This window comes from Petromyzon marinus, chromosome 7 (genome assembly GCF_048934315.1).
Source record: "Petromyzon marinus isolate PM22_M1 ecotype Great Lakes invasive population chromosome 7, UKy_Petmar_22M1.pri1.0, whole genome shotgun sequence".
Lineage (NCBI taxonomy): Eukaryota > Metazoa > Chordata > Hyperoartia > Petromyzontiformes > Petromyzontidae > Petromyzon > Petromyzon marinus.
The window spans coordinates 15,354,852-15,381,846 of record NC_133673.1 but is presented as its reverse complement, the minus strand read 5'-3'; the positions used below and the strand labels follow the sequence as shown (position 1 = coordinate 15,381,846).

Genomic DNA, 26,995 nt, shown 5'->3' with positions numbered 1-26,995 from the left:
GGGGAGACAAAGGCGGCCGGGCGTGGTGCTGGCCACCCACCCCCTCGTGTGCTTGTGCCGGCCTTCATAGGGGCTCGCTAACAGCACTTGCCCCTACAGTCTGTTAAGGCTATATGGGGGATCTTTGTATGTATGGGGAGCGGTGGCGCGATAGTTGACGCACTACGCCACAAACCCTTCGACCTAAATTCGACTCGTGGAAAAAGCGATATCCGAACCGATCCAGTGGTTCCCTCCCTCTAGGTCGACTCAGCCTTCAGTACCTTGTGCAGCGTAGGAATATCAGCGTTAGGGAGACAAAGGCGGCCGGGCGTGGTGCTGACAACAACAATCCCTTCGTGCACCACGCCGGCCTTAATAGGTGCTCGCCAAGAGCACTTGCCCCAAAACTCCGTTAAATGCTACACGGGGGACCTTTGCCTTTGTGCGGTAAACTGAGGGCATCATTGTTCGTGATGGTGTTGGGATGCAATGCGCGGACTTGTGCTGCTTCTGTGTCTCTGTGTCCGTATCTGTGTGTATCTGTGTGTACGTGTGTCTGTGTGTCTGTATATGTGTCTGTGTGTATCTGTGTGTCTGTATCTGTGTGTGTCTGTGTGTATCTGTGTGTCTGTATCTGTGTGTCTGTATCTGTGTCTGTGTGTATCTGTGTGTACGTGTCTTCGCTTTGTATCTGTGTGTCTGTATCTGTGTGTCTGTGTTTGTGTGTCTGTATCCGTGTGTCTGTGTATTCCAACGTTTCCTCTGTGTGTGTGTGTCTGTGTCCCCGTCTGTCCGTGTCCACACGTGTCTGTGTCCACGTGGATGTTCCTGTCTCTACGTGTGTGTCCGTGTCTCTCCGTCCGCTTGTGTCTTACCGTGCCGTGTCTATCTCCGTGGGTATCTACGTGTCCCCATTCCTCCGTGTCCCCTTGTCCACATCTTTGTGTCCCCGTGTCTCCATATGCTTTTGTCTCCTATCCCCGTGTATCCTCCTATCCCCGTGTCCCCGTGTCCCCGTGTCTCCGTGTCCCCGTGTCTCCGTGTCCCCGCCAGGCCACAGCGGCGTGAACCAGCTGGGCGGGGTGTTTGTGAACGGGAGGCCGCTCCCCGACTCCACGCGCCAGAAGATCGTGGAGCTCGCGCACAGCGGCGCACGCCCCTGCGACATCTCTCGCATCCTGCAGGCGAGCGCGGCCTCGGCCCCTAGCACCACCAAGCCCACCACTATCACCACCAGCACCACCAGCACCACCACTACCACCACCACCAACCTCACCACTACCACCACCACCACAAACCCCACCACTAGCACCACCACCAACTCCACCAATACCACCACCAACCCCACTATCACTTCCACCATAATCACCTCCACCATCATCACCTTCACCATCGTCACCTCATCGACCATCACCTCCACAATCACCTCCACCATCATCACATACACTACCACCACCATCACCTGCACCACCACCACCATTATTATCATCTTCACCACCAACTCCACCAGCATCTCCCATCTCCAGCAACACCACAACATAATCATCGCCAAGACCAGCAACTACGACCACCAACAAACCCACCACTATCACCACCATCAAACCCACCACCATCACCACCACCAAACCCACCACTATCACCACCATCAAATCCATCACCATCACCACCAAACCCACCACTACCACCACTACCACCACTACCACCACCACCTACACCACTATCATCACCACCAACTCCCCCTCCAGAAAATCTACCATCATCTCCACTACCACTACCACCATCTCCACCATCATCTCCACCACCATCACTATCACCACCACCTCCTCCGTCAACTCCACCCCCAATAACTACACCACCACCTCCTCCAACTCCACACCAACCTGTAGCAACTACAGCAACGCCACCACTACCACCACCAGCAGCAACAGCTCCATCAACTACCACTACTACCAACAACAACTTTACTACGGACAGGAATTACACCACCACCGATAACTCCACCACCATCACGAACAGGAAGCCACTGGAGCTATGCACTTTAAATCATCCAGATTTAAACCTAATTTCTTTAGAACAGTTTTTGTGCGTGTTTAGATTGTTGTCCTTCCCCCGCACCTTCGATTAGTACAGTTGGCTACGTACGGTGCGAAAGAAGTTCTACATACGTACATACACCACCAAAGACAAAGAACCCCCGTATGGCGTCAACAGACTTCTTGGGGCAAGTGTTGTTAGCGTGCATCAATGAAGCTTGGCACGGCACACAGGGTTGTGGGTGGCCAGTACCACGCCCAGCCCCCTTTGTCTCCCCAGTGGTGATGTTTACACACAACCACACCAGGTACTCATCTGAGGCTGAGTCGACCTAGCGGTGGCCCAGGACCGGTTCAGATAATCGTCACTGGGGTCGCCGGGTTTGTAGCGCGGCGTAGCGCAAACCGCAGCACAACAACCACCAAAACCAACACCACCACGGCCGAGGCTTCTGCCCAATCAGCACAATCGTTATCAAATCAATAATTGAGAAACCATAACCGGTACTAATGAAAGATAGTTGAGTAATGGTGGAGGTAGTGGGGTGGTGGTGGCAGTTAATTGGTGGTGTTAGTAGAGTGGTGGTAGTGGAGTAGTGGTGATGGTAGTAGAGTGGTAGTGGAGGGTGGTGGTAGTGGAATGAGGGTGGTTGGTAGTGGAGTGGTGGTGGTAGTGGAAGTGGGAGTGGCGTGGTGGTAATGATAGCACTATGTAACACAATTTTTGTTCCTGGGTAGTCAGTGTTATTTCGTAATTGCTTATGCGTAAAAAGTTTAGAAAATGGATATTATTCCCCCACAAGCTTTGCCTTTGTGACCAGGACAATGATATTTTGAAATGCACCTATTTTCAATGAGAAAACTGGCGAATTTGTGTGTTTTCGTTCACATAAAGTCAGAAAAAAACAACATATGAATACAAATGTACATGTATTTTTACTAAAGTGATACAGAAATTACTACAAAAGATTTAGAAGTGAGTAGTTTTTCGAGATTTAGGATGATATTGTAAATCACTTTCACGAATCAGCCCCCAAATGTAGTCTCCCTTCATGTTATTGTTATACTGTCCTTGGTAGCGGCGTTCAAAGTCCAGTATATCCTGGTGGAAGAGTTCGCTTTGCTCCTCCGAGTACGCTCCCATGTTCTCCTTGAATTTATCAAGATGAGCATCAAGGATATGGACTCTGTGGGACATCCTACAGCCCATTGTGCCGTAGTTTTTCACCAGAGTTTCAACCAGCTCCACAGTTTTCGACCTTGTGATTGCCCAGGAAGCCACGAACCACTGCGACAAAGCTGTTCCAAGCCGCTTTCTCCTTACTAGTGAGCTTCTTGGGGAATTCATTGCACTCCAGGATCTTCTATATCTCTGGTCCGAGGAAGACACCGACTTTTGCCTCAGACAGCTTAGGGAAGAAGTCTTGAAGGTACTTGAAGGCTGCCGACTCCTTATCTACAGCTCTGACAAATTGTTTCATGAGGCCCAATTTGATGTGCAGTGGTGGCATCAGCACCTTCCGGGGTCCACCAGTGGCTCCCACTTGACGTTGTTCCTCCCCACAGAGAACTCGGTCCGCTGTGGCCAGTCCCGCCTGTGGTAGTGCGCCTTGGTGTCTAAATCTTTTGTAGTATTTTTTTTTTATTACTTTAGCATGAATCCATGTTAATCTTGATTCATTTGTTGTTTTTTTCTGACTTTATGTGAACGAAAAGACACAAATTTGCCCGTTTTCTCATTCAAAATCGGTACATTTCAAAATATCAATGTCCTAGTCAAAAAATCAAAGTTTATGGGGAATAATAGCCATTTTCTATACTTTTGAGGCATAAGCAATTAGGAAAGAACACTTACTAGCCAGGAACAAAATGGCTTTTTTGTATTACATTGTAGTTGACCGGAGTGGTGGTTTTAGTGTAGTAGTAGTGGAAGCTGAGTGGTGGTGGCAGTGGAGTGGTGGTTATGGCAGTCGAGTGAGGGTAGTGGCAGTGGAGTGGTGTTGATGGTAGTTGAGCAGAGTGGTGGTGGTGGTAGCTGAGTGCTGGTGGCAGTGGAGTATTGTTGATGGTAGTTGAGCGGAGTGTTGGAGGTGGTAGCGTCGTGGTGGTGGTAGCTGAGTGCTGGTGGCAGTGGAGTGGTGTTGATAGGAGTTGAGCGGAGTGTTGGTGGTGGTTGTGGTTGGTGGTAGTGGTGGTTGTATTGTAGTGGTGGTGGCAGTGGAGTGGTGTTGATGGTAGTTGAGCAGAGTGTTGGTGGTGGTTGGTGGTAGTGGTGGTTGTATTGTAGTGGTGGTGGCAGTGGAGTGGTGTTGATGGTAGTTGAGCAGAGTGTTGGTGGTGGTTGTGGTTGGTGGTAGTGGTGGTTGTATTGCAGTGGTGGTGGCAGTGGAGTGGTGTTGATGGTAGTTGAGCGGAGTGTTGGTGGTGGTTGTGGTTGGTGGTAGTGGTGGTTGTATTGTAGTGGTGGTGGCAGTGGAGTGGTGTTGATGGTAGTTGAGCGGAGTGTTGGTGGTGGTTGTGGTTGGTGGTAGCGGTGGTTGTATTGTAGTGGTGGTGGCAGTGGAGTGGTGTTGATGGTAGTTGAGCGGAGTGTTGGTGGTGGTTGTGGTTGGTGGTAGTGGTGGTTGTATTGTAGTGGTGGTGGCAGTGTAGTTGTGTTGATGGTAGTTGAGCAGAGTGTTGATGGTGGTTGTGGTTGGTGGTAGTGGTGGTTGTATTGTAGTGGTGGGGGCAGTGGAGTGGTGTTGATGGTAGTTGAGCGAAGTGTTGGTGGTGGTTGTGGTTGGTGGTAGTGGTGGTTGTATTGCAGTGGTGGTGGCAGTAGAGTGGTGTTGATGGTATTTGAGCAGAGTGTTGGTGGTGGTTGTGGTTGGTGGTAGTGGTGGTTGTATTGTAGTGGTGGTGGCAGTGGAGTGGTGTTGATGGTAGTTGAGCGGAGTGTTGGTGGTGGTTGTGGTTGGTGGTAGTGGTGGTTGTATTGTAGTGGTGGTGGAGTTGAGGGTGGGCTCGAGGCGACGTCGCTTTGATCCCCTCGCGTCTGATTATCCCCTTGCTCTGGCGAGGTGGGAGGCTGGGCAGGGCCGGAGGAGCCGCGTGTCCCGGGTTCATTATAAATAACGAACCTAGGCGAGACTCGCGTTGCGAGGCGAGTTCATGAGAAGCATCAGAATCTCGTCCGTCGCTTTGATTACATACACACACACTCACAGCGCTTCTCATCGACGCGCTTTACAAGAATTATACATTTTGTGCGTGAGTTATTTGCCATTATGAATCGTACATTGTTTATTGGCTGATGGGGAAAAGCGATGGGGGTTGAGTGTGTGGGGAGGGGAAGGGATGGCAAGGAAGGGTGATGAGAAGGGAAGGGGGTGGCTGGCGAGGTTAGGAAGGGAAAGCGGGCGGATGGTGAAGGTTTATCGAATGCAGACAGGAGGTAGTAGAGGGATACGTTATTGAAAAAATAGAATGATGTGAGGTGGATGAATTAACGATGATGATGATGATGTTTGTTAGATAGTGATGACGATGTCCGCTGGATAAGTAACCCGTGATGTTGAGAATTGGTGGGTAAATTCATGATTATGTTGGTGACTGTTAGTGCTGATGATGTTTGGTGGATACATCACAAGTGATGGTGATGATGTGCATACGTCATTAGTGACGGTGGTGGTGGTGGTGGTGATGATCATCATCATTTGTGGCGTTTAAATGATTCGTGACGACCACGGTATGGAGTGGCAGTCATTGAACTTCGAGCGACAATTTTCAGGGTTCAAGTTTCTCAAAGTTTGTTTTGCCGGTAGGGGGCAATAACTGCTGCTGCTGTGGAGTACACATCGCCACTGGGGAGACAAAGGCGGCCGGGCCTGGTGCTGGCTACCCACCCAGCTCGTGTGCCGTGCCGACATTCATTGGTGCTGCTGCTCGCTAACGGCACTTGGCCCAATAGTCCGCTGAGGCGATACGGGGAAGCTTTGTCTTTGTGATCAAGATCGAGTCGTGAAGCGGCGTCATTTTCGATTTTAGCAAATTTGTATCCGGAAACACAATGGCCTAGTCCAGTGGACAGGTCACCTGTGGACTGGTCACCTGTGGACTGGTCACTAGTGCACTGGTCACCTGTAGACTGGTCACCTGTGGACTGGTCACTAGTACACTGATCACCTGTGGACTGGTCAACTGTGGACTGGTCCCCTGTGGACTGGTCGCCTGTGGACTGGTCACTAGTGCACTGGTAAACTGTGGACTGGTCACCTGTGGACTGGTAACTAGTACACTGACCACCTGTGGACTGGTCACCTGTGGACTGGTCACCTGTGCACTGGTCACCTGTGGACTGGTCACCTGTGGACTGGTCACTAGTACACTGATCACCTGTGGACTGGTCCCCTGTGGACTGGTCACCTGTGGACTGGTCACCTGTGCACTGGTAAACTGTGGACTGGTCACCTGTGGACTGGTCCCCTGGGGATTGGTAAACTGTGGACTGCTCACCTGTGGACTGGTCACCTGTGCACTGTTGACCTATTGACTGGTCACCTGTAGACTGGTCACCCGTGCACTGGTAAACTGTGGACTAGTCACCTGTGGACTGGTCACCTGTGGACTGGTCACCTGTGCACTGGTCACCATTGGCCTGGACAGGTCACATGCAGACTGGTCACCCGTAACCCTGGTCACCGGTATGACAAGTGACCGATGCATCTCACCTGTCGCCTGCACTGTGATGCCCTTACCAGGCGAATGCGCTGTCGTAGCTGCACCCCAAAAAAAAAACCTCACCCGTCGCTTCCCCACCACCACCACCCACCACCCACCACCACCACCCACCACCCACCACCACCGCAGGTGTCTAACGGCTGCGTGAGCAAGATCCTGGGCCGCTACTACGAGACGGGCTCCATCCGCCCGCGAGCCATCGGCGGCAGCAAGCCGCGCGTGGCCACGCCCGAGGTGGTGGGGAAGATCGCGCAGTACAAGCGGGAGTGCCCCTCCATCTTTGCCTGGGAGATCCGCGACCGCCTCCTCTCCGAGGGCGCCTGCACCAGCGACAACATCCCCAGCGTGAGTGGTGGGGGGGGAGGGATGGGGGGTGGTGTGGGGGGAGGTGTGCACCAGCGACAACATCCCCAGCGTGAGTGGTGGGGGGAGGGGTGGGGGGACAGCAATTCACCGGGTGAGCGAGCAAGTGGGCGGGCGAGCGAATGGGTGAGTGAGTGAGTGAGTGGATGAGCGAGTGGGTGGGTGGGTGGACGAGCGAGTGGGTAGGTGGGTGGGTGGGTGGACGAGCGAGTGGGTGGGTGGGTGGACGAGCAAGTGGGTGGGTGGACGAGCGAGTGGGTGGGTGGACGAGCGAGTGGGTGGGTGGGTGGACGAGCGAGTGGGTGGGCGAGCGAGTGGGTGAGTGAGCGAGCGGGTGGGTGGGTGGACGAGCGAGTGCGTGGGTGGACGAGCGAGTGGGTGGGTGGACGAGCGAGTGGGCGGGCGAGCGAGTGGGTGAGTGAGCGAGTGGTTGGGTGGACGAGCGAGTGGGCGGGCGAGCGAGTGGGTGAGTGAGCGAGTGGGTGGGTGGGTGGACGAGCGAGCGAGTGGGTGGGTGGACGAGCGAGCGAGTAGGTGGGTGGACGAGCGAGCGAGTGGGTGGGTGGACGAGCGAGTGGGTGGGTGAGCGTTGCACAACAGCGACATTATCCCCCAGCGTGAGTGGAGGACTCTCGCCTGGGTGGGGGAGTTCACAGAGATGCAGAGAGACACAGAGACGCGGACGCAAGGTTAGACAGAGACAAGGTACAGAGAGATACGCACGCGCACACAGAGAACTTTCTCATCTCAATCGATCTCTGTACGCCGAGGGACGCGGCGTGGGTGATGAGGTACCTGGCTCCTGTTGGTCAGATGATCGTGAAGGACAAATGTGCGTTGAACTTCTTTCTCACCGTTATCTAGCTAGCCCCAAAGACACGCGTGTCTGCCCTGCCCCGCAGACACGCGTCTCTGCCCTGCCCCGCAGACACGCGTGTCTGCCCTGCGTGATGAAGGAAGGTCAGGCCAATGCTCATGGCCTATACCTGGCATGGCGGAGGCATTCATCCAGCGGTAGATGCTTGACAAAGGAGGCCTCCGTGTTGATGATATTTGTTTTATTTTATTTAGTAACGCTACGCCTGTCACTGTTGTCGATGCCAACTTGGGTAGCTCCATTCGCTGGACGTCTGTTAAATAAATAAATAATATTTAAAAGAGCTGCATAGCTCATCCGATTCCTCCACTATGAATCAACATTCCGATTGTGTACGTCCGATGAGCGTGGAAGATTCCACCCGGGACTCCCCACGCCGTCGGCACTGCCCTATCGGGCAGTGCAGGTACACATGTTGAACTTCTTTCGCACCGTACGTAGCCAACCGTGAGTGAGAAACTGCACGGCTGCGCCCTTTTTCCCGACGCAATGTCTAGTTTTAGAACACATGCGCGGGGTGATATCGCCAGCAATACTTTGATTCATTATTGATTTGTGGGGGAGGCCGGATGGGGGAGGGAGGTGAGGTCAGATCGCAGCGAACAAAACATTGTGTGCCGTAAACCCTTTCACCACCCGACACACAGCCGACTATAGTAAAGTCGGCACCGTGGTGAAACGAGCGTGCTGGTGACGGAGACAAGTCGACAGTCACGTTTAACAATCGTAACATCGTCACGTTTGTTCGCTTGTAGAGAGCTCGACTAATTGGCTGCGTCGGGTGGAGGAGGGTATACGACACGCATTGTTGTTTTACTTCCCCCATCTGACCCCACATATTCGTTGTGAGCGGCAGTGCAGCGGTTAGCGCTACGCTGTGCTACGACCAACATCAGTGACGATTATCTGAACCGCTGCCCCACGTACACTCAAGCCTCGAATGAGCACCTGGTGCGCTGTGTAAACGTCGCCACGAGGAAGACAAAGGCGGCCGGGCTTGGCACTGCCCCCCCCCCCCACCCCCTCGTGTGCCGTGCCGGCCTTCATAGGCGCTGCTCGCAAACAGCACTTGCCCCCAACATTCTGTGCAGGCTACACGGGGGAACTTTGTCTTTGGTGACTGTGGCATCGCGGTCGCTCTGTTGGCTCGACGCGGTGTTTCTTTGCGCGGAATAATCCGCCTCGACTGCTCAGTAAAGAGCAACGCTAAATATTTAAGAGTCAATACGCTATTAATGATGATCATGAAAATAATAATAAATTATGTGCATCTCCCCCCCTCCACCCAACTCCTTGCCCCTTATCCCCCGCCCCCCCCCCCCCCGTCTCCCCATTCCACTTGATCTAAAAAATATATATAACGTCAATAAAAAAAAACACATTAATGCTCGCATCACGAGGCCGCAGTACCCGAGCACGTGTGCGTGGGCTGTCGGGACACATTAGCGTCACGTGCCAGGCCGAGCGGGGACGTGGGGGTGGGAGTGGAGAGGGGGGGTGGAGAGGGGTGGTGGAGGGGAGGTAGAATGGGGGGGTGAGGTGCGTTAGGGGGGGCAGGGGATGACGGGGAGGCAGGGGAGGGAGCAGGAGGGGATGCGTTAAGTGCGCCCGACGAGCGAACGAGAAGGAAAATGAGAACACGAATTTAATAATGAAAGGCTTCTTCGGTCGCTGGTCGGGTGATGTGGGTTGGTGTGTGTGGCGGAGTGGGTGAGTGAGTGGGTGGATGGGTGAGTGAGTGGTAGGGTGAGTGGTAGGGTGAGTGGTAGGGTGAGTGGTAGGGTGAGTGAGTGGGTGAGTGGTAGGGTGAGTGAATGAGTGAGTGGTAGGGTGAGTGAGTGGGTGAGTGGTAGGGTGAGTGAGTGGGTGAGTGAATGGTAGGGTGAGTTAGTGGTAGGGTGAGTGGTAGGGTGAGTGAGTCGGTAAGTGGTAGGGTGAGTGGTAGGGTGAGTGGTAGGGTGAGTGGTAGGGTGAGTGAGTGGGTGAGTGGTAGGGTGAGTGAATGAGTGAGTGGTAGGGTGAGTGAGTGGGTGAGTGGTAGGGTGAGTGAGTGGGTGAGTGAATGGTAGGGTGAGTTAGTGGTAGGGTGAGTGGTAGGGTGAGTGGTAGGGTGAGTGGTAGGGTGAGTGAGTGGTAGGGTGAGTGAGTGGGTGAGTGGTAGGGTGAGTGAGTTGGTGGGTGAGTGGTAGGGTGAGTGGTAGGGTGAGTGAGTGGGTGAGTGGTAGGGTGAGTGGTAGGGTGAGTGAGTGGTAGGGTGAGTGAGTTGGTGGGTGAGTGGTAGGGTGAGTGAGTGGTAGGGTGAGTGGTAGGGTGAGTGAGTGGGTGAGTGAATGGTAGGGTGAGTTAGTGGTAGGGTGAGTGGTAGGGTGAGTGAGTCGGTAAGTGGTAGGGTGAGTGGTAGGGTGAGTGGTAGGATGAGTGAGTGGTAGGGTGAGTGGTAGGGTGAGTGGTAGGGTGAGTGGTAGGGTGAGTGAGTGGTAGGGTGAGTGGTAGGGTGAGTGAGTGGTAGGGTGAGTGAGTGGGTGAGTGGTAGGGTGAGTGAGTTGGTGGGTGAGTGGTAGGGTGAGTGGTAGGGTGAGTGGGTTAGTGGTAGGGTGAGTGGTAGGGTGAGTGAGTGGTAGGGTGAGTGGTAGGGTGAGTGAGTGGGTGAGTGGTAGGGTGAGTGAGTAGTAGGGTGAGTGAGTTGGTGGGTGAGTGGTAGGGTGAGTGAGTGGTATGGTGAGTGGTAGGGTGAGTGGTAGGGTGAGTGAGTGGGTGAGTGGTAGGGTGAGTGATTGGTAGGGTGAGTGAGTGGTAGGGTGAGTGATTGGTAGGGTGAGTGGTAGGGTGAGTGGTAGGGTGAGTGGTAGGGTGAGTGGTAGCGTGAGTGAGTGGTAGCGTGAGTGAGTGGTAGGGTGAGTGAGTGGTAAGGTGAGTGAGTGGTAGGGTGAGTGGTAGGGTGAGTGAGTGGGTGAGTGGTAGGGTGAGTGAGTGGGTGAGTGGTAAGGTGAGTGGTAGGGTGAGTGAGTGGTAGGGTGAGTGAGTGGTAGGGTGCGTGAGTGGTAGGGTGAGTGGTAGGGTCAGTGAGTGGTAGGGTGAGTGGTAGGGTGAGTGAGTGGGTGAGTGGTAAGGTGAGTGGTAGGGTGAGTGAGTGGTAGGGTGAGTGAGTGGTAGGGTGAGTGAGTGGTAGGGTGAGTGAGTGGTAGGGTGAGTGAGTGGTAGGGTGCGTGAGTGGGTGAGCAGAGCGCCCGCAGGCAGCAGCAGCAGCGACGAGCGGTGACCGCAGCTGCACCACCGCCGAGGTTACAAACAAACGAATGCGGAATGAAATCCGGTAGCGGGGCAAATGAATGCGTCCGTCAGTGAGCCGACGTCACGAGTTTGTTTGTTGTTGTTGTTGTTTGTAACTCTCACGCCCGCTGCCATACTTCCCCGTGGGCGGTGCCCCCCGCCACGTCACGAGGGGGTACAGCGCCTCTCGGTTAGCTACGTACGGTGCGAACGAAGTTCACCGTACATACACGCATGCAGTACAGACGTAGCAGTGGCCGCCCCTGGAGGAGCGGAGCCAGGGGGGAGATAGTACCCCCACGGACGCCTCCTCCTCCCTGCAGAACCAACGTGGCGTGGGTGGGGGGCGGGGGGAGGTGTTCATCCAGCAGTGGATTTATATGGGTGGCTCCATGCGCTACATCGTCCACTCCACTCGCCTTCCCCGTGTGCTGTCGCCACGGGGACTGCGTTTTATTCTGCCTGCAAGCAGCCAGCAGAGTGCATCGTGGTGATGACGACGATGTTGTTGATGTTGTTGTACTTTGTTGAACTTCTTCCGCGCCGTACGTAGCCAACCGTTCTCATCGGAGGTGAGGAGGCGGAGGGGGTGGGGTGCCAACAAACTATACACAAAAAGCAGTTCTAAAGAAATACGCTTTTATTTTATTTTTACCTACGTGAATTTACCGAAAGAACCAAAGAGTATAAATACGCTTTCAGTCTGGGTGATTTGGAAGTGCATTGCTCCGAGTGGTATCCTAATATGGGAACGAGGAGCTTTGTAGAGACGTTTTAACTCTTAAACTATTTTTATTTGAGCAGGTGAGGCCCACCGATCTATGTGGCTCTTTTTTAGAAGCGACCTGGCCACAAATGATCGCGCGACGAAGTGGCTTATCACGGGGACATTTATAGCAGACAAATATTCTAGACGCGTGATGTTGATTCTAAATTAGAAGGGGGAAATTGGAAGCTCGGAGAAAAATCCACGCGACCACGCGGAGACAGAGAGAGAGACACCGAAAACTCCAAATATACAGCAGCAGGCGTCAGAGCCGGGATCGAACCCACGACCTCCTGTATACCAGGCGAGGTTGTCAACATCTCCTAACCACCGTGATGATGATGAGGGAGAGAGAGACACCGCAAACTCCAAATATACAGCAGGCGTTAGGGCAGGGATCGAACCCACGACCTCCTGTATACTAGGCGAGGTTGTTAACATCTCCTGGCCACCGCGGCGACATTGCACGGGGCGTGCCGGGCACTGCCATCTCACAGAGGAATCGACCAAACATCCACACGCAGTCGCAAGACCCAGGCTCTCCTGTAGACCACGCACCGCAGCCGATATACAGGGATGGTCGTGACCGACGGCCCATCGAGAGTGGAGTGCGGCCAGGGGACCGGATTAACGCAGAGGCCCTCGTGTGGCAGTGTAGGCCCTCCTCGAAGGCCCTCCTCGAAGGCCCTCCTCGAAGGCCCTCCCTTCCACAATTGAAGTAACAGCTGAGCGGCCGTAGCGCGGCGATCGGAACGTTTTTTTCGCATTTTTTTATTTGAATTACGGTGACAGCGTTCGTGCACTTTGCCAAAAGCTGGGAACAAAAAAAATGTTGGTTTGAATAATTGAGTGGAGTGAGTGATTTATGCTTTTCTCCATCCACCTTCCTACTCCTCCACTCTCTCCCGATATCATCATCACACGCCCATGCACAGTCCTGCACTCACGCACGCACCTGCATGCACACACGTGGACGCACGCAAGCACCTGCACGCACGCACGCACACATGCACACACACACACACACCTGCACACACCTGGACTCTCCTCAAATGCACACACACCGAATACGCACGCCTATGCCTCACTCACACACACACCATATCACAAAAAAGCAAATACAAAGATCCCCGTATAGCCTTAACAGACCGTAGGGGCAAGTGCTGTTAGCGAGCAGCACCTATGAAGGCCGGAACGGTACACGAGGGGGTGGGTGGTAAGCACCACGCCCGACCGCCTTTGTCTCCCCAATGCCCGATGTTCACACACCGCACCAGCTACTCATTTAAGGTTGAGTCGACCTAGGGGAGGCCCAGGACCGGTTCAGATAACCGTCACCGGTGTTGGCCGCGTGCGTGAATGGAACCCGCGTCGGCGGGTTCGTAGCGCAGCGCAGCGCTAACCGCTGCACCACCGCCCCCCCCCCCCACCAAACACTCTGACCCACACCTGACACCCCCCCCCCCACCCCCCGCAGGTGTCGTCCATAAACCGCGTGCTGCGCAACCTGGCGAGCGAGAAGCAGCCCATGGGAGCGGAGGGCGTCTACGACAAACTGCGCATGCTCAACGGGCAGCAACCCGGGGGCGGCTGGGGCACCCGACCCGGATGGTACCCGGGCGCGGCTCTCCCGGGACAGCAGGGGCCAGGTGTGTGGTGGGGGGGGGTGTGGTGGGGGGGTGTGGGGGGTGGTGTGGGGGGGGGAGTGATCAGGTGTGTGTTGGTGAGAGGGGGGGGGGAGAGGTGGATAGGAGGGAGTGGGGGGGGGGATCAGGTGTGGTGGGGTGGGGGAGAGGGGGGGTGGGGGGAGGAGTGATCAAGTGGATGTTGGGGGGAGGTGGGAGACGTGGGTCGAGGGGAGATTGGGGAGGAAGAGGGTTCAGGTGTGGGGGGGGGGGTAACAGGGGAGGAGGAGGAGGGGCCAGGTGAGTTCGGGTGGAAGTGGAGATGGAGGGGGGTCAGGTGGGGAGGGAGGGAGATGTATGTACGTTGAACTTCGTTTGCACCGTACCTAGCCAACCGTGCCAATCGGATATGGGGTGGGGAGCGGTGGTACAACGGTTAGCGCGCTGCGCTACGAACCCAGCGACCCGAGTTCGATTCCCGCTCATCGCCACCAACACCGGTGACGATTATCTGAATCGGTCCTAGGCCTCCCCTAGGTCGACTCAACCTCAAATGAATACCTGGCGCTGTGTAAAACATCGCCACTGGGGAGACAAAGGCGGGCCACCCGGATAAAACACACGCCTTGCGCGAGGGGGATGAGGCGGTCCACACACTACATCCCCGTACAGATGGAAACAGACGGCGATTAGTCCGCACTCGATGCACGTTACGTGGTGCCAGGTCGAAGCAAAATGATTTGAGCAAAGCGACACACGGTACCGGCTGTCACCTCCGGGGTTTCCCCCCTCCACATTTATAATCAACATCACGCGTTTAGACGATTTGGCTGCTGCTTTAAAAAACAAAAATTCCCACACGATGACGACGATGACGACGATGACGTTTGGTCGCCACGACGTCAAGCGATCATTTGTGATTGGCAGGTCGCGTCCCAAAACGAATTACATGGCGGTTTTTTTCATATATATAGTTTTAGTTTAGTCTATCGGGACTCCCCTAGGTCGACTCAGCCTCTAATGAGTACTTGGTGCAATGTGTGGACACCGCCACTAGGGAGACAAAGGCGGCCGGGGCGTGGCGCTGGCCACCCACCCCCCTCGTGTGTACCGTGCCAGGCTTCATTGGTGCTTGCGAACAGCACTTGCCCCAAAACGTGTGTTGTGGCTATAGGGGGGGTCTTTGTCTTTGTTTTGTATTTGTTTACGTGCGTGAGTGTTCGGAGTAGGCGTTGGTTGTGTAGCCGCCAGGTGCCTTCCCAAAGGTGCGCGCTTCACTGTAAATCCCCAGGTACGACGCTCCGAGCCCTTGGGCGTGCGCAGGTGTACGTCAGGCGTGTATCTGTGCGTGCGTGTTGGGAGCGGTGGGGTAGCGGTTAGCGCGCCGCGCTACGAACCCGGCGACCAGAGTTCGATTCCTGCTCACGGTCAACCAACACCCGTGATGATTATTTGAACTGGTCATGGACCTCCCCAAGGTCGATTCAACCTTAAGTGAGTTCCTGCTGCGAAAAACATCAGCACTGGGGAGACAAAGGCGGCCGGGGGTGGTGTGGACCACCCACGCCCTCGTGTGTGTCGTGGGCGCGCCTACACTTGGCCCAGTAATCTCTCAAAGGCTGTACGGGGGGTGGGGTTCTTTAACGTCGTAGTATCTAGGTGTACACAGGTGTGTGTGTATATCTACAAGTGTGCGTGTACAAGTGTACGCACAAGTGTGTGTGCGTGTACGTGTGTACGTACACGCGTGTGTGTGTCCGATGGGGCTTGCTGTCTCACAGAGGTAATTAGCGCTGCGAATCCACGCAGCACCCAGAGGCGCCTCTCTAATGACTCCGCATGTAGCGTCACGCCCCCCCCCCCCTCTTAATTCCCTCCCACCCCCCACCCATCTCCTCGACCCCCCTCTGCCACCCCCCCCCCCACCACGACCACTGCTCCCCCTTCGCCCGGGGGGGGCGCACCGAGGCCCCCGATGTACTCGCTGGAGGGGGTCTTAGGGGATAGACGCACACCCCGCAGATTCGGCGTGTTTGGAAGCGTGGTGCCGAGCGAGGGGGGTGGACGTTGAAGCGACGGGGGATTTGGGGGAGGGGACGGGGGGAGACGGGGAGGGAGGCAGGGGAGGGGGTGGGGAGGTTTGATGAGGTAGAAGGCACGAGGGGATCAGAAGACAGGGTTACGCACGTGACTGTGTGTGTGTGTGTGTTTATTAGCGGCGGTGCAGTGGTTAGCGCTACGCTGCGCGACGAACCTGGCGATCCGGGTTCGATTCCCGCTCACGGCCAACACCAGTGACGATTAATTGAACCGGTGCTGGGGCCTCCCCTAGGTCGACTCAGCCTCAAATTAGTACCTGGTGCGGTGCGTAAACATCGCTACTGGGGAGCTAATGACGTGTATGGTAAACTGAACTCCCATGGTAAACTGGACTCCCATGGCAACCTCCCACGCCTACAAACTAAACCAGAAGTATTACATTTGACATCAAGACGACGAAGCAAGCGCCCCCACCCCCCCCCCCCAAAGCGCGGGGCCCAGGCCGATCACCCCGATTCGCCGTGTGCCCTAGGGACGGTCGTTTCGGGGTGGCTCGTCAGGCGGCTGACCTACTGAGTGAGTGTGCAGTCGGGGAGGGCATGAGAGAGAGGGAGACGGGAGGAGCGGGATGGGGATCACAGGGGACGAGAGGGAGCAGTGAAACACAGCTGGAGCACGGGCGAGAGGTAGTGAGTTCTCACATGAATCTCTCCATGACCCGCCAACCCTGGCCAGTATAAATAAATAAATAAACACACGAGCAAATATATGTAAATATGGCCACGCAAAGACAAAAATCTCCACCGTATAGCCTCAGCATACTTTTGCGGCAAGTGCTGTTCGCGAGCACCGATGAAGGCTGGCACGGTACGGGAGGGGGTGGGGTGGCCTCAATCTTCATAGACCCGGGCTATGAACATCGTGGTGGTGGTGGGTGGGGAGTAGCGGGGGGGGGGGCAGAATTGTCCAGCCCCCCCCCCATTTGAATTTCCTCGGCAAGGCTCATTGCCAACGGCGCGACGCCGCTGATCGACTCCGCGGGGTTGCATCCTCGTCTCGTCGCGATGGTGGGCGGCTCACGGGTGTGAGGGTGGCACCACGGGTGTGAGGGTGGCACCCCCCCCGGGTGTGAGGGTGGCACCACCCCAGGGTGTGAGGGTGGCACCACCCCCGGGTGTGAGGGTGGCACCACCCCAGGGTGTGAGGGTGGCACCCCGGGTGTGAGGGTGGCACCACCCCCGGGTGTGAGGGTGGCACCCCCCGGGTGTGAGGGTGGCACCACCCGGGTGTGAGGGTGGTGCCACCCGGGTGTGAGGGTGGCACCACCCCCCGGGTGTGAGGGTGGCACCCCCCGGGTGTGAGGGTGGCACCACCCCCGGGTGTGAGGGTGGCACCCCGGGTGTGAGGGTGGCACCACCCCCCGGGTGTGAGGGTGGCACCCCGGGGGTGAGGGTGGCACCCCGGGTGTGAGGGTGGCACCACCCCCGGGTGTGAGGGTGGCACCACCCCCGGGTGTGAGGGTGGCACCCCGGGTGTGAGGGTGGCACCACCCCGGGTGTGAGGGTGGCACCCCGGGTGTGAGGGTGGCACCCCGGGTGTGAGGGTGGCACCCCGGGTGTGAGGGTGGCACCACCCCGGGTGTGAGGGTGGCACCCCGGGTGTGAGGGTGGCACCCCCCGGGTGTGAGGGTGGCACCACCCCCGGGTCGCCTAATTATCCTGGGGGGGGGAGGGATTGTGCGCTACCTGTCCTGCAGTCACCACGACCACCACCACCACGACTACCACCACCCACCCAGTCCACACTCACTCACACCTCCACTCTCACAAGTCACCTGGCAACACGCGCCATGGCGACACGATGGTTTGGGAGGGGCAGGGGAGGGGAGTGGAGGCGAGGAGACGGGCAGGGGGAGGGGATGGGAGGGGAGGGGAGGGGAGTGGGTGGAGTGGGTGGAGGGGAGTGGGTGGAGTGGGTGGAGGGGAGGGGAGTGGGTTGAGTGGGTGGAGTGGGTGGAGTGGGTGGAGGGGAAGGGTGGAGTGGGTGGAGGGGAGTGGGTGGAGTGGGACTGTGGTGGTGGTGATGGGGCCGTCTCCGCGTGTGGCTGTCGCCAGGGCCGTCCATGGGGGGTGGGGGGGCGCGAGGCCCGGGGCAAACCCCACCGCGTGGGTCCCCCGACGCCGTCAAATTAAATCGGAAGTATTCTATCTGACACTGTGACGTCTAAGCGCCCCCCCCCCCTCACAGCACGGGGCCCGGGGCGATCGCCACGATTTGCCTTTTACCCTCGGGACGCCTTTGTCTACAGGCGTCATGTGCGTTGAGTGGCGCTGGCCACCCACCCACCCCCTACTCTGCCGTTCCGTCCTTCATAGGTGCGATTCGCTAACAGCACGTGCCCCAAAAGTCTATGAAGGCCATACGGGGGGTCTTTGCCTGCGTGTCTAGATTCATAATGATGATGCGAGCTAGAGCTGTGAGCAGTGGTAGTGCAGTGGGCAACGCATCGCGCTATGTACCCCCGGCGAACCCTAGGTGGACTGAGCCTTAACCGAGTACCAGGCGGGGTGTGTAAACAATCGCCATTGGGGAAACAAAGGCGTCCGGGCGTGGTACTGGCGACCCACTCCCCTCGTGTGCCGTGCCGGCCTCCATCGGCACTGTCGAACCGCACTCTCCCCTCCTGCCTGTTAAAGGCTATCCAGGGGGATAGTTGTGGAGTTGGTATCGTCTCCCCGTGTTCTGCACGTGTTCTGCACGGGGAGACCATACCAACTCCACAACTATCCAGGGGGATAGTTGTGGAGTTGGTATCGTCTCCCCGTGTTCTGCACGTGTTCTGCACGGGGAGACCATACCAACTCCACAAGTCTCCCCGTGTTCTGCACGTGTTCTGCACGGGGAGGCCATACCAACTCCACAGCTATACAGGGGGATAGTTGTGGAGTTGGTATGGTCTCCCCGTGTTCTGCACGTGTTCTGCACGGGGAGACCATACCAACTCCACAACTATCCAGGGGGATAGTTGTGGAGTTGGTATCGTCTCCCCGTGTTCTGCACGTGTTCTGCACGGGGAGACCATACCAACTCCACAACTATCCAGGGGGATAGTTGTGGAGTTGGTATCGTCTCCCCGTGTTCTGCACGGGTTTTCTTCGGAATGTTCCAACTGACTAAACCAACGGAGAGAAACTACGGGAATGGGTTTGCCGGTATCAAGGCGATGAATCGGCTTTGCCCTTCCCGGCCACAACACTGGGGGCGTTAAGACGTTCAAACGCCGAGTGGACGCCTCTTGCAAGGCGTCGAGTCTGTGTTAAGCCACACATGCATTTCGCACCGCCGATTAGCACAGTTGGCTATGTACGGTGCGAAAGAAGTTCAGCATGCATACAACCATGCATTGATGATAACAGGGCATGCATTCTCCTTGGCACCGATTGTACTACACCAGAGACAGCCTCCTCTATCGCCTCGTCTCACCACCAGTATTGGTAGACCAAAGAACAACGCCAAAAGGCGAACAGCACAATGCTAATTATTACTTACTAGCTGTACTACCCGGCTTCGCCCGGGACTTGGATCCACCACGCGCTGCCGCCTTTGTCTCCCCAGTGGCGATGTTCACACACCACAGCAGTTACTCGTTTAAGGCTGAGTCGACCTAGGGGAGGCCCAGGAGCGGTTGAAATAATCGTCACCGGTGGTGGCCGTGAGTGAAAATCGAACTCGAGTCGCCGGGTTCGTAGCTCAGCGCGCTACCCACTACACTACAATGCGTTACGCTTCCACATGCGCGGGTCACGTGACAGATTTGACGTCACAGCTCACTTGGCGTGCAAAAAATATAAGCATTATTGAGCTCCCCCCCCCCCCAAAAAAAAACAAAAGTATATTTTTACATTTTTTGCAATGGTGTACAGTCTGGAAAGTACCCACATGGCAAATTTAAAGTTTGTTGCATGTCGGGAAGTACGCTAAACATTTTGAACAGACACATTCAAAACTTTGCCTTATATATATGGAGATAGCTCGGGCTGGGCAGTAATGTCTATGATCTAAACTTGATCTGCATGGGTTTCCTCCTGTAGCTTTAAAAACAAAACCATACCTTGTAACTGCTATGGGCCAAAACATGATGAAAGCATCGCACCGCACATTACTCAATCGGGTTAACACGCAGCAGCAGCAGCGGCAACATCACCACCCACGTACTACGAAAGCCTGGCAGGACCCTCTTGGAAAGGAGTCTTGAAACTCAGTGAGGCTTCATAATCACGACAACAATAAAAAACACTCGTTGTTCTATATAACAGCTGGGCAAACAGGCGTGGTACTCACAATAATAATGGTAGTACTTCCCAACCGGCCTTATTCTTGTGCGGCCTGCTGATGAGGACGCAGAGCAGCGACTACGATTCCACAGCCAGGTGCTCATGCCCAGACAACGGCGTCAGGAGCAGCGTCGCTGTGATGTCTCCTTCGTATTAGTGGGTCGGGGCCATTGCGTCGTTACACGCTGCACTACGTTCTGTCCTGGATGACCGCAGCTGCACCAATGCTGCTGGATTCTTTTTTTATTTACCATTTGTACATCATCAGGTATCCGGATCTGCCGCCATGGTTTGTGCGTAACCAGAGGCGTCGTTAGCCTGCACAGCACGTGCCGGATTATCCTAGTAGCACAAGTAGCTACACGTGTAATAGCTACACATGTAGCACAAGTAGCTACACAAGTAGCTACACATGTAGTAGCTACACAAGTAGCTACACATGTAGTAGCTACACAAGTAGCTACACATGTAGTAGCTACACAAGTAGCTACACATGTAGTAGCTACACATGTAGTAGCTACACATGTAGTAGCTACACGTGTAGCAGCTACACATGTAGTAGCTACACGTGTAGCACAAGTAGCTACACGTGTAGCACAAGTAGCTACACGTGGAGTAGTTACACATGTAGTAGCTACACATGTAGTAGCTACACGTGTAGCACAAGTAGCTACACGTGTAGCACAAGTAACTACACGTGTAGTAGCTACACATGTAGTAGCTACGCATGTAGCACAAGTAGCTACACGTGTAGTAGTTACACATGTAATAGCTACACATGTAGCACAAGTAGCTACACGTGTAGCACAAGTAGCTACACGTGTAGTAGCTACACATGTAGTAGCTACACATGTAGCACAAGTTGCTACACGTGTAGTAGCTACACATGTAGTAGCTACACATGTAGCACAAGTAGCTACACGTGTAGCACAAGTAGCTACACATGTAGTAGCTACACATGTAGTAGCTACACATGTAGAAGAAGTAGCTACACATGTAGCAGAAGTAGCTACACATGTAGCACAAGTAGCTACACATGTAGCAGCTACGCATGTAGTAGCTACGGGCCCCGCACTTTCAAGGCCCCCGCGCTAAATGCTTTCAAGCTATCAATTCCGGTTCAGTGATTCTGCACTCGCTCTATTACTATAGTACTATACCGCCTTCAACTTTTATGAACGACTGGGTGTTTAAGGTTAGCGATTTGTCGTATTATCTGGCTGTATAGCAAATGAAAAAATACAATTTACTTTACTACGCAAGTTAAACATTTGTGTGTTTTAATATTTACGTGTTTTTTTTTAATTTAGGGCCACTTTATAACACATGCTACAGGCCTCGCACTAGCTTCATCCGGCACTGTGTACAACCAGTGCGACCTAACTGGACCTTCGTGGCGTTCGTGACCTTCCGACTGACCGTGTGACCCCCCCGCGTGACCTCCCCCCCCCCCCCGCAGACGGGTGCGCGTCCCACGACGGGAGCCTGGACACGAGCTTGAGCAACTCGGCTAGCGACGACTCAGAGGACGCGCAGATGCGGCTCCAGCTGAAGAGGAAGCTGCAGCGCAACCGCACCTCGTTCACCCAGGAGCAGATCGAGGCCCTCGAGAAAGGTGAGGTCCCTCGCCAGCGTCGTCACCATCAGCGTCGTCGTCGTCAGCTGCGTCAGCGTCAGGATTGTAATCATCGGCAAGGGTAGCGGCGAGCGGCAGCGGCAGTCATCGTGATCATCAGCGTCGGCGGTTGGATTGTAATCATCGTCGGCAATCATCGGCGTCATCATCGGAGCAGGAGCAGGAGGTACAGCAGTTATCATCATCGTCAGCAACATCAGCAGTCGGGTCGCCATCATCGTAATCATCAGCAGCAGTATTTGGCAGCAGCGCAATCATGATTATGATCATCATCAACAGCGGTATTAGTACTGCCCTGTCCCTTCACTCACCTGTGTCTCACCTGTCTCTCCCCTCACCTGCACTGCTCACCTGCCCAGAGTTCGAGCGGACTCACTACCCGGACGTGTTCGCGCGTGAGCGACTCGCATCCAAGATCGACCTCCCCGAGGCGCGCATCCAGGTAAGTGACAGGTGATGAGTGACGTGTGAGTGATGAGTGACAGGTGAGTGATGAGTGACGTGTGAGTGATGAGTGACGTGTGAGTGATGAGTGACGTGTGAGTGATGAGTGAGTGATGAGTGACAGGCGAGTGATGAGTGACGTGTGAGTGATGAGTGACGTGTGAGTGATGAGTGACAGGTGAGTGATGAGTGGCAGGTGAGTGATGAGTGACGTGTGAGTGATGAGTGACAGGTGAGTAATGAGTGACGCGTGAGTGATGAGTGACAGGTGAGTGATGAATGACGTGTGAGTGATGAGTGACGTGTGAGTGACAGGTGAGTGATGAGTGACGTGTGAGTGATGAGTGACAGGTGAGTGATGAGTGACGTGTGAGTAATGAGTGACAGGTGAGTGATGAGTGACGTGTGAGTGATGAGTGACGTATGAGTGATGAGTGACAGGTGAGTGATGAGTGATAGGTGACTGATGAGTTACAGGCGTACAGGTGAGGCAGTATATTGCATGACATTAAGTAGTTTTTTTGTCTATCCTTTATAAAAATGGATATAAGCGATCCCTGGCATAGGGCTGTGGAATTTCAAATTGCAAAAAAACTAGTATAACATTTACCAATTAATAAATCAGTCAACCAAATATCCATCCACCAAGAAAGCATGTAATTAATAAACCATTCAATTAATTTACCAATCAATCACTTCATCAAACAATCAACCAACCAATCAATCAATAATCACCCAAATCAACTTAACAATCACCTAATAATTCAACCATCCCACCAATTAATCAACTTATCGGATCAACCAACACACGAACTCGGTTATTCACACATTCGCTCATCAGATAGTCCAATAAATCAACCCACCGACTCATCCTCCCCCCCCCCCCCCTTTCCCTGCTACCCTGGGTCACTCTCCAACCCCCCCACCCCCATGCCCCCCCGCCCCCCCCCCCCAGGTGTGGTTCTCAAACCGCCGCGCCAAGTGGCGGCGCGAGGAGAAGCTGCGGAACCAGAGGCGTCAGGCGAGCAACGCTCCGAGCCACATCCCCATCAACTCGAGCTTCTCCACCACCGTCTATCAGCCCATCCCGCAGCCCTCGGCACCTGGCATGCACCCAGGTGAGGAGTGCGGTGCAGCGCCCCGGTCAGCAGAGCGAGCGACAGAGGCAGGTCCAGGGAGGGGGCGGGGTAGAGATGAGGGAATTGAGTATTTGACCCCTCTGCAAAACACGACTTAGTACTTGGTGGCAAAACCGTTGTTGGCAATCACAGAGGTCAGACGTTTCTTGTAGTTGGCCACCAGGTTTGCACACATCTCAGGAGGGATTTTGTCCCACTCCTCTTTGCAGATCTTCTCCAAGTCATTAAGGTTTCGAGGCTGACGTTTGGCAACTCGAACCTTCAGCTCCCTCCACAGATTTTCTATGGGATTAAGGTCTGGAGACTGGCTAGGCCACTCCAGGACCTTAATGTGCTTCTTCTTGAGCCACTCCTTTGTTGCCTTGGCCGTGTGTTTTGGGTCATTGTCATGCTGGAATACCCATCCACGACCCATTTTCAATGCCCTAGCTGAGGAAAGGAGGTTCTCACCCAAGATTTGACGGTACATGGCCCTGTCCATCGTCCCTTTGATGCGGTGAAGTTGTCCTGTCCCCTTAGCAGAAAAACACCCCCAAAGCATGTTTCCACCTCCATGTTTGACGGTGGGGATGGTGTTCTTGGGGTCATAGGCAGCATTCCTCCTCCTAACACGGCGAGTTGAGTTGATGCCAAAGAGCTCCATTTTGGTCTCATCTGACCACAACACTTTCACCCAGTTGTCCTTTGAATCATTCAGATGTTCATTGGCAAACTTCAGACGGGCATGTATATGTGCTTTCTTGAGCAGGGGGATCTTGTGGGCGTTGCAGGATTTCAGTCCTTCACGGCGTAGTGTGTTACCAATTGTTTTCTTGGTGACTATGGTCCCAGCTGCCTTGAGATCATTGACAAGATCCTCCCGTGTAGTTCTGGGCTGATTCCTCACCGTTCTCATGATCATTGCAACTCCACGAGGTGAGATCTTGCATGGAGCCCCAGGCCGAGGGAGATTGGCAGTTCTTTTGTGTTTCTTCCATTTGTGAATAATTGCACCAACTGTTGTCACCTTCTCACCAAGCTGCTTGGCAATGGTCTTGTAGCCCATTCCAGCCAAGTGTAGGTCTACAATCTTGTCCCTGACATCCTTGGAGAGCTCTTTGGGCTTGGCCATGGTGGAGAGTTTGGAATCTGATTGATTGCTTCTGTGAACAGGTGTCTTTTATACAGGTAACAAGCTGAGATTAGGAGCACTCCCTTTCAGAGTGTGCTCCTAATCTCAGCTCGTTACCTGTATAAAAGACACCTGGGAGCCAGAAATCTTTCTGATTGAGAGGGGGTCAAATACTTATTTCCCTCATTAAAATGCAAATCAATTTATAACATTTTGCCATGCGTTTTTCTGGATTTTGTTGTTGTTATTCTGTCTATCACTGTTCAAATAAACCTACCGTTAAAATTATAGACTGATCATTTCTTAGTCAGTGGGCAAACGTACAAAATCAGCAGGGGATCAAATACTTTTTTTCCCTCACTGTATCTAGAGTCAAGTTACAGTATAGATACTATAAATACTATACACACCAATAGCCCTAACGATCAGAGTAGTCGGTGTGCGATATTTGTAAAATGCAGACAATGTAACAGGTGAGTCCCTGGCGTGCATGAAGAGATCTGTTGAAATCACTTTCCCACCTCCTTACTACCTCCTCGCCTCACCTCTTTCCCACCACCACATCTTCTTTGGTTCTTTCGGTAAAGTCACGTAGAATGAGAATAAAATAAAAATAAGACAATAAAATTCTCACGACGTTTCGGCCACAACACAAGCGGCCTTCTTCAGGTGAAAGAACAGAACTGTCGGGACGACAGTGCTTCAATGAGTGCTGCTGAAATTCGTGGCGTCTTTTAAGCTCGGTGATAGGTGTGAATGACCTAGAAAGCAGGAGAATTTAGCATTGAAATAGCTAGGGATTCGCTTGTGACAAAAAATAGCTGTGTTAAAGTCAAAGTTTACATATCAACAGAGGCATTTAGTATATGGACGCTAAAGGGCTTCCAACTACCCAACTATCATACAGTAAACCAATGTGAGAAAAAACGAAGTCTATATTACATCAATATAATAATTGTACTTAATACATTCTTCAATAAGCTGAGCTTTTAATCACAAAGCAACTGGGTATACACTACACTATATAATGAATACCATATAGTAATACCAATGAAAACCAAAATATAAACTACCTCAATGTTATCAATAAACTCTATATACTCTACAATCAGCTGAGCCACCAACAATAAGTCGTTATATATCACAATGCCATATTGCGACAAATCGCGGTTTTTCTTCCCATCAACGTCAGCACCACGGACAGCGAACGAGCCCCGTTCAGACGGACGAGTCAATCCATGCTTGGGAATGGAAGAGGGAGAGAGACAGCCACAATGCGCTGTTATACTCCATGTTATAAACCATACCATTAACCGTGGTGTGAGAGGTATTAAGAGGCAATGTCAGCGAAAGAGCTGCGGTCTGACGGTCACCGTAAAATACAATTAATTAAGAACCGAAATGGTTTAAAACGTCTTTCCAATGGTTACTGAGCCAGAATCCATCTTCTCGGTTGAAATTGTCTCTGTGCTTGTATATATGGATGGCCTCACCACCACATCCTCACGCCCTCGTCCCTCCCATCCCACCACCTCCTCACCACCTCCTCACCACCCCCCACCCTCACACAGGTGCGATGCTGGGTCGGACGGACGTGAGTCTGGGCAACTCGTACAGCGCCCTGCCACCCATGCCCAGCTTCTCCATGGCTAACAACCTGCCCATGCAGGTGAGTTCACGCGAAAGGCAAAGCTCCCCCGTGTAGCCTTAACAGACAAGTAGGGGCAAGTGCTGTTGTCGAGTAGCAAGCACCTATGAAGGCCGGCACGGCACGCGAGAGGGTGTTGTGTACGTGCGTGTGTATGCGTGTGTGTACGTGCGTGTGTGTGTCCGTGCGTGTGTGTGTCCGTGTGTGTGTGTGTATCCGTGTGTGTGTGTTACGTGTGTGTATCCGTGTGTGTTACGTGTGTGTGTTTACGTGTGTGTGTGTACGTGTGTGTGTTACGTGTGTGTGTGTGTTTACGTGTGTGTATGTGTGTGTATGTGTGTTACATGTGTGCGTGTTTACGTGTGTGTGTGTGTACGTATGTGTGTGTGTGTTACGTGTGTGTGTATGTGTGTGTGTGGTTACGTGTGTGTGTGTTTACGTGCGTGTGTGTGTACGTGTGTGTGTATCCGTGTGTGTATTTGTGTGTCCGTGTGTGTGTGTCCGTGTGTGTGTGTGTATCCGTGTGTGTGTGTGTGTTACGTGTGTGTATCCGTGTGTGTGTTACGTGTGTGTGTGTTTACGTGTGTGTATGTGTGTGTGTATTACGTGTGTGTTTACGTGTGTGTGTGTGTGTACGTATGTGTGTGTGTGTGTTACGTGTGTGTGTATGTGTGTTTACGTGTGTGTGTGTTTACGTGTGTGTGTGTTTACGCGTGTGTGTGTGTTTACGTGTGTGTGTGTGTGTGTTACGTGTGTGTGTGTGTGTGCTACGTGTGTGTATGTTTATAGGTGCTCGCTAACAGCACTTGCCCCTACAGTCTGTTAAGGCTATATGGGGGAATCTTTTTTTCTCTTTGTGTGTATGTTTACGTGTGTGTATGTGTGTGTGTGTGTTACGTGTGTGTGTGTTTGCATGTGTGTGTGTTTACGTGTGTGTGTGTTACGTGTGTGTATGTATGTGTGTATGTTTACGTGTGTGTTACGTGTGTGTATGTATGTGTGTGT

At 53.8% G+C, this 26,995-nt stretch overlaps 1 protein-coding gene across 3 annotated transcripts in view; it reads left to right on the top strand.

Moving 5' to 3' along the window:
- LOC116940042 (paired box protein Pax-6-like) overlaps positions 1-26,995 on the top strand; it is a 95,853-nt gene that overhangs the window by 65,875 nt on the left and 2,983 nt on the right. For 2 of the 3 annotated variants that reach the window (XM_032949289.2, XM_076065424.1), the window contains 7 exons: positions 1,036-1,166; positions 6,867-7,082; positions 13,491-13,662; positions 21,472-21,627; positions 22,008-22,090; positions 23,048-23,210; positions 25,914-26,011. In XM_032949289.2, the coding sequence (XP_032805180.1) occupies positions 1,036-1,166; positions 6,867-7,082; positions 13,491-13,662; positions 21,472-21,627; positions 22,008-22,090; positions 23,048-23,210; positions 25,914-26,011 (1,019 nt within the window). Of the gene's footprint in view, positions 1-1,035; positions 1,167-6,866; positions 7,083-7,135; positions 7,153-13,490; positions 13,663-21,471; positions 21,628-22,007; positions 22,091-23,047; positions 23,211-25,913; positions 26,012-26,995 lie in introns of those variants that run through there. The other variant, XM_032949291.2, reaches the window with a different exon arrangement.